Below are 7,500 nucleotides of genomic sequence, written 5' to 3'. Positions count from 1 at the left end.
GTCTGATATAGACCCTAACACACACACACACACACACACACACACACTCCCCTGTCTGATATAGACCCTAACACACACACACACACTCCCCTGTCTGCTATAGACCCTAACACACACACACACACACACTCCCCTGTCTGCTATAGACCCTAACACACAAACACACACACACACACACACTCCCCTGTCTGATACTGACCCCAACCCCAACCCACACACACTTCCTTGTCTGCTATAGAAAGGTTTCTAATCCAGTAAGGAATGGGATTATGTCTTAATCTGGTAATCTGATCATCTCTGGGGTACAGCCAGAAATAGATAGATAGATAGATAGATAGATAGATAGATAGATAGATAGATGCATACATACATACATACATACATACATACATACATACATACATACATACATACATACATACATACATACATACATACATACATACATACATACATACATACACACAGTACATAGATAGATAGACAGACAGACAGACAGATGTGAACCTGGGCTCATGCTAGTTCATGCTAGCCTGGGCTCATGCTAGTTCATGCTAACCTGGGCTCATGCTAGTTCATGCTAACCAGGGCTCATGCTAGTTCATGCTAACCGGGGCTCATGCTAGTTCATGTTAACCTGGGCTCATGGTAGTTCATGTTAACCTGGGCTCATGCTAGTTCATGTTAACCTGGGCTCATGCTAGTTCATGCTAACCTGGGCTCATGCTAGTTCATGCTAACCAGGGCTCATGCTAACCTGGGCTCATGGTAGTTCATGTTAACCTGGGCTCATGCTAGTTCATGCTAACCTGGGCTCATGCTAGTTCATGTTAACCTGGGCTCATGCTAGTTCATGCTAACCAGGGCTCATGCTAGTTCATGCTAACCTGGGCTCATGCTAGTTCATACTAACCTGGGCTCATGCTAGTTCATGTTAACCTGGGCTCATGATAGTTCATGCTAACCTGGGCTCATGCTAGTTCATACTAACCAGGGCTCATGGTAGTTCATGCTAACCTGGGCTCATGCTAGTTCATGCTAACCTGGGCTCATGCTAGTTCATACTAACCTGGGCTCATGCTAGTTCATGTTAACCTGGGCTCATGATAGTTCATGCTAACCTGGGCTCATGCTAGTTCATACTAACCAGGGCTCATGGTAGTTCATACTAACCTGGGCTCATGCTAGTTCATGCTAACCAGGGCTCATGTGAACTTGCGTTCATGATAGTTCATGCTAACCGAGATATTCTCAGAGAAAAACCTTCACCATTTTAATGAGGCCGTAAGAAATGCGGGAAGAGATCACCTCTCAAAATTGATCTCTAGAAATCAAAACAATTCCAGGGCGTTTTTACAGAGTCACAATTTAAGATAGACTTAGGGTTTGGATGCCCCCTCGATCCTATTAGGGTGCCCTCTCCATCCTATTCCCACCACGTTTTATAAGACTTTTTAACTCTATCTGTGGACACCTTAGCTAGGTTAACCCTAACCTAGTTCTCTCAGTACAGGTGTTTTTCCATCAGCACTTAAACCTGCCCTGGTAAAACCTGGTAAAACCTGGTAAAACCCATTCAAAAGAAAAACAACTTGGACTCCTCAGTCCTCAGCAGTTTTAGCCCAATCGCCAACCTCCCATTTTTAAGTGAAATTCTAGATTTTTTTTTATTGAAACAGCTAAATGATTTCCTAGCTGCAAATTGTATCCTGGACACTTTTCAGTCAGGTTTTGGCACATCATAGCATCATAGCATAGAGACAGCGCTGGTCAAGGTTATCAATGACTAGAATCAATGCTGACTCAAAAAAGCTCTGTCCAGAATGCAGTGTTTGACACTGTAGACCATAATATCCTTGTTAGAAGACTGGGGAACTGGGTCGGCCTCTCCGGACCTGTCCTTGACTGGTTCAGAACTTATTTTACTGGCTGAGAGTTTGTCACCCTTGGTGACCACAGCTCAAAGAACACTGAGAAGACATGTGGGGTCCCACAATGATTAATACTAGGTCCCTTTTCAGTCTGTACATGTTACCCTACATGGCTAATGCTAACCTGGGCTCATGCCAACCTGGGCTCATGCTAACCTGGGGTAATAATAACCTGGGTTCATGCTAACTTGGGCTCATGCTAACCTGGGCTCATGCTAACCTGGGCTAATGCTAACCTGGGGTAATAATAACCTGGGTTCATGCTAACCTGGGCTAATGCTAACCTGGGCTAATGCGTGTGTGTTGTCCTGCAGTAGTAGGCCGTGGCGGGGAGGAGAGGTTTGTCCCAGAGGGGAGGAGCCATGGATGTGAGAAACGATTGGAGAGAGCTGAGAGGGACCTCCCTTCCGACCACCAGGGCCCCTCCCCCAACACTAGCCCCTCCCCCCAGCCTCCATCTGAGGAATGCAGACACAGTGAGCTACAGCACTACATCTCTATGGTGAGACCACACTCACACACTCACACACTCACTCACTCACTCACTCACTCACTCACTCACTCACTCACTCACTCACTCACTCACTCACTCACTCACACACACACTCACTCACACACTCTCACTCACTCACTCACTCACTCACTCACAGTAACCACACTCAAACACACAGTCACACTAACCCTCACCACACTCTTAACACACACACAGACGCTGAAGTAACTGAACCCCCCCTCTCTCTCTCACAGCTGTTGGAGCGCTCTCCAGGAGAGCCAGTGGAGAGTGACATCACAGGTAACCAGTTGGTCAGAAACCTGTCAGTTGCACTGAACTGGACTGTTCCAACTTGCAACAACTGAGCACTGTGTGTGTGTGTGTGTGTGTGTGTGTGTGTGTGCAGTAGAGGGCTCATCATGGTGTAGTGTGAAGTCCACCCCTTCTCCAGCTCAGCCTCTACACCAATCCAGAGATCCAACACACACCCCATCTAACACAGGTAACACACACACACGCACACACACACACCATCTAACACAGGTAACACGCACGCACATGCACACATTGTACAGTAAGCCTGTGTACTTACCTACTTAACTAAACTTTGTACTTAACTATACTTTGTACTAACTTATACTTACCTATACTTTGTACTTACTTGTACTTACCTATACTTTATAATTACTTATACTTACCTATACTTTGTACGCATCCTTCAACTTTCTACTACCTATACTTTGTACAGTAAGCCTGTGTTCTTACCTATACTTTTGAAATACAAGCTAATATCGGTATAATATAATATAGCTTTGCCATTTCAGGCAACTCGCCGAGCTCGTGCATCAAGTCATTTATGATCTCTGGGACTCTAACAAACCAAATTGATCATTATAAGATGACCATTGCATCGGTCAATTACTAAAATAACTAGCCAGCTACCTACGTTAAAAGTATGATGTTTTTCAGGGCAGTTAAGTTGTGAACTTTCTAACCCTCTTCAACGAGGTCTCGGTCTAGCAGAGTAATCAAGGGGGGAAATGGGTTTGATGTAACCAAACTAAACAAGGCAGGTCTGAAAGCGCCCACCGTGAAGACATTCAAATGTATAGAGTACTTCAAACATAACGTAATGTGTGTGTGTGTGTGTGTGCGTGTGTGTGTGTGTGTGTGCGTGTGTGTGCGTGCGTGTGTGTGTGTGTGTGTGTGTGTGTGTGTGTGTGTGTGTGTGTGTGTGTGTGTGTGTAGGTCAGGTGTGTTCCCAGCTGAAGTCTCTCTTGGCCCAGTTGCCCTCCCAGCCTGACAGGGTGCTGCTCTCTAACCCTCTACAGCTCATCTCCCTGCTCAGGTCAGATTCCATCTTACACACACACACGCACACACACACACACACACACACACACACACACACACGTTAGAAAAAATCAGTGCCAGTCCATGTGTCCGGGAACATTTCAATGTCCTGGACAAACAGGAGATTGTTTGTTACATTATATTATAATATAAAAGTGTTTGTCATGGTGATTAGCTGTTGTGTAGCCTATAGCAATGCTATTTTACTTGTTTAGCACATTACTTACACATTGCAAATGAATGGGACATAACGTTATCGTCCGTAGAATAGGTAGGCAGAACAGCAGGGCAATGGGAGATGTGTGGATTCAGTTTGCAATTAGTATTATTATCGCATTCGGGCGCCTCGTTTACCCGCGTGTTCATTTTTAAGATTTTAGCGATTCCGATTCCATTTTCGATTCTGCTTATCGATGCGATTCCTGATCGATTCTCTTATCGATTCTCATTGGGCAAAAGAGTACAAACAGGTTTATTAACATTAATTTTATTTTATATATACTTTGAACATGCCAATTACAGTGCTGTATTTTGAGGTGTATTCACCTTGAATTAAAAATAAAACTGACATAAACAAATCAGTATTTTTCTGTATGTGTGTGTGTGTTGCATGTGTTTTGTGTGTGTGTGTGTGTGTGTTTGTGTATGTTTGTTTTGTGTATGTGGGTGTTGTGTTTGTGTGTATCTGTGTGTGTGTGTGTGTGTGTGTGTTTGTGTGAAGGTCTGAGTGGGTGGAGCCCAGCTGTTTCGTGAAGCGAGGAGTGGGCGTGTGCAATCCTGATCTACAGCCCCGCCCATCTGCCCTGCCCCGAAACCCTACGGTTTCCAGGACAACCAGCCAGGGGTCTGGGGGGAGGGGTCAGGGGTCAGGCCGGGCCAGGGGTGGGAGGGGGGGGGTGTGGAGGTGAAGAGGGGTGGAGGACAAGAGAGAAGACCATTATAAATCTACGTGTGTTTGAACTATGTAACTAACATGGAATCCAGTTTTTATGCATTAAAATGATGTTACTTCTACTACTACCTGCTGTGTGTGTTGTACATTACAGGGATGGTTGTCCAGTACCTCAAGCTTAGAGCAGTGTGTATATATAGCTATCACTATACCCGTTTATCACATTTAAAAGCGCTATTGAAAAACACTCAGAGGTTCTTAATGCAGGAGGTTCAATGTCAGTCTTGCTCTCGTTGAGGTTGAGGAAATTTAAGCCCATTCAGGATCTGATGTCTCTCAGGCAGTCAAGCAATGGCTGCATCAAGTTCTTACTTTTGGCTTTAAGAGGCAGGCAAATCTGTACATCAGCAAAACAGTGGAAGGAAATATCATGTTTGGCAAAAATAGATCCTAAGGGCAGCATGTACAGAAAAAAGAGGATGGGGCCCAGAATGGAGCCTTGAGGAACCCCACAAGTAAGAGTACTCACACCCCACATGGTGATAGCCGGTGTAATAACAGATATGGAGATGTTACACCAGCTATCACCATATCAGATAGAAATGTGACACAGATGGATCTTATACTTCTAAATCAGTCCACTTTGATCCCCTCACCCCACACATGCACGCTCACACACACACACACACACACACACACACACACACACACACACACACACACAACCTATAACAAGATTAAAGATAAATAGGATAGGATAAGGAACATCCCTCTTCTCTCCTCCAACCCTCCTCTCTCGTCTCTCTCCACTCCCCTCCTTCTTTCCCTCTGGTGGTTAGGTGTTTGTGGTGTGAGTGTATTTGTGTGTGTGAGAGTGTGTTTTGTTTTGTGAGTGTATTTGTGTGTGTGAGAGTGTTTTGTTTTGTGAGTGTATTTGTGTGTGTATCGGGACTGGAAAAAAGTGGCATCAGGTGAGTGTCTGTATGTTTGAGTTTCTGTGTGTTTTTCTGTGAGTTTTTTATTCATTGAGTGACACATGCAGCATTTAGGCTGTTGAATTAGGGGTTAGGCCCCAGCTGAGGAGGGATAATGTAAATGGGTTAGGGTTGACTGTAACTGGGCTAACTGGGTTAGGGTTAGAGTTGACTGTAGATGGGTTAGGGTTGACTAACTGGGCTAACTTGGTCCGGGTTAGAGTTGACTGTAGATGGGTTAGGGTGTTGTCTTATATGTTGTTTTAAATTGCTGTTCAGTCTGTAATGTCCCCAGAATACTCTCTCCCTCTGCTCCCCATCTCTCCCTCTCTCTCCTCTACCTCTCTCCTCTACCTCTCCCTTATCTCCATCTCTCTATCATCTCTCTCCTCTACCTCTCAATCCTCTTCCTCTCTCCTCCCTCTCTCTCCTCTACCTCTCTCTCTCCTCTCCCTCTCTCCCTGCCTGCTCTCCATCTCTCCCTCTCAATCCTCTTCCTCTCTCCTCCCTCTCTCCTCTACCTCTCTCCCTCTCTCTCTCTCCTCTACCTCTCTCCTCTACCTCTCCCTTATCTCCATCTCTCTATCATCTCTCTCCTCTACCTCTCAATCCTCTTCCTCTCTCCTCCCTCTCTCTCCTCTACCTCTCTCTCTCCTCTCCCTCTCTCTCTCTCCTCTACATCTCTCCCTCTCAATTTAATTTTTTTCATTTTTTGGGGAATGGGAAACATGGTTTCATTGCCAAAGCACAACCCTATCACAACAATGTTAAAGTATAAATGTAAATACAAATAGGTTAAGTGAGTGAATAAGTTAGTGTAATATTCATGTGTCCAGTGATCAGAGGGATACAGTGTGTGTGTGTTCAGTGATCAGAGGGATACAGTGTGTGTGTGTGTGTGTGTGTGTGTGTGTGTGTGTGTGTCCAGTGATCAGAGGGATACAGTGTGTGTGTGTCCAGGGATCAGAGGGATACAGTGTGTGTGTGTGTGTGTGTGTGTGTGTGTGTGTGTGTCCAGTGATCAGAGGGATAGAGTGTGTGTGTCCAGTGATCAGAGGGATACAGTGTGTGTGTGTGTGTCCAGTGATCAGAGGGATACAGTGTGTGTGTGTGTGTGATCAGAGGGATACAGTGTGTGTGTGTGTGTGTGTGTGTCCAGGGATCAGAGGGATACAGTGTGTGTGTGTGTGTGTCCAGTGATCAGAGGGATACAGTGTGTGTGTGTCCAGTGATCAGAGGGATACAGTGTGTGTGTGTGTGTGTCCAGTGATCAGAGGGATACAGTGTGTGTGTGTCCAGTGATCAGAGGGATACAGTGTGTGTGTGTTCAGTGATCAGAGGGATACAGTGTGTGTGTGTGTGTGTGTGTGTGTGTGTGTGTCCAGTGATCAGAGGGATACAGTGTGTGTGTGTCCAGGGATCAGAGGGATACAGATGGACGGTGGTTGTGGTCGTCCTGTTCCTGTCAGATCGGGCTGCTGTGTTTTTGCGCATTGCTGCATTTCCCCCAGCAGATAGGTTTTTTGTTTTTGTTTTGTTTTTTATTAGTCATGTTTTCTAACTCTTTGAGAGTGTTTGTAATCTGTAGGAAGTGTGTATCTCTGATCCTGGTTCAGTTTTCTAACTCTTTGAGAGTGTTTGTAATCTGAAGGAAGTGTGTATCTCTGATCCTGGTTCAGTTGGCAGGTAGTTAAAAAGTGAAGCTGGGTTTCCACCTCTTTTTGTGAGTAGTGGGGCCCAGTCTGTCTCCTCTAGGAGCAGGTCTGTCTGTGGAGGCTCAGTCTGTCTCCTCTAGGGAGCAGGTCTGCCTGTGGGTTAGGGTTAGGGTTAGGGTAGTCTCTCTTGATGGCGAGACTG

The 7,500-nt window shown here is 45.4% G+C and overlaps 1 protein-coding gene across 1 annotated transcript in view; it reads left to right on the top strand.

The window, feature by feature from the left end:
• Positions 1-4,685, top strand: part of cntrob (centrobin, centrosomal BRCA2 interacting protein) — a gene marked incomplete at its 3' end in the record, with an annotated part of 27,462 nt that extends 22,777 nt beyond the window's left edge. Inside the window, exons 15-19 of the mRNA XM_084462970.1 lie at positions 2,246-2,433; positions 2,679-2,724; positions 2,831-2,926; positions 3,673-3,772; positions 4,499-4,685. Of these exons, the coding sequence (XP_084319096.1) occupies positions 2,246-2,433; positions 2,679-2,724; positions 2,831-2,926; positions 3,673-3,772; positions 4,499-4,685 (617 nt within the window). The remainder of the gene's footprint in view (positions 1-2,245; positions 2,434-2,678; positions 2,725-2,830; positions 2,927-3,672; positions 3,773-4,498) is intronic.
• Between the last annotated feature and the right edge of the window lie 2,815 nt (positions 4,686-7,500).

This window comes from Borostomias antarcticus (genome assembly GCF_949987555.1).
Source record: "Borostomias antarcticus genome assembly, contig: scaffold_116, whole genome shotgun sequence".
In the NCBI taxonomy this organism is placed as follows: domain Eukaryota; kingdom Metazoa; phylum Chordata; class Actinopteri; order Stomiiformes; family Stomiidae; genus Borostomias; species Borostomias antarcticus.
The sequence above is the reverse complement of the archived record's forward strand: the minus strand, read 5'-3'. Positions and strand labels throughout refer to the sequence as shown.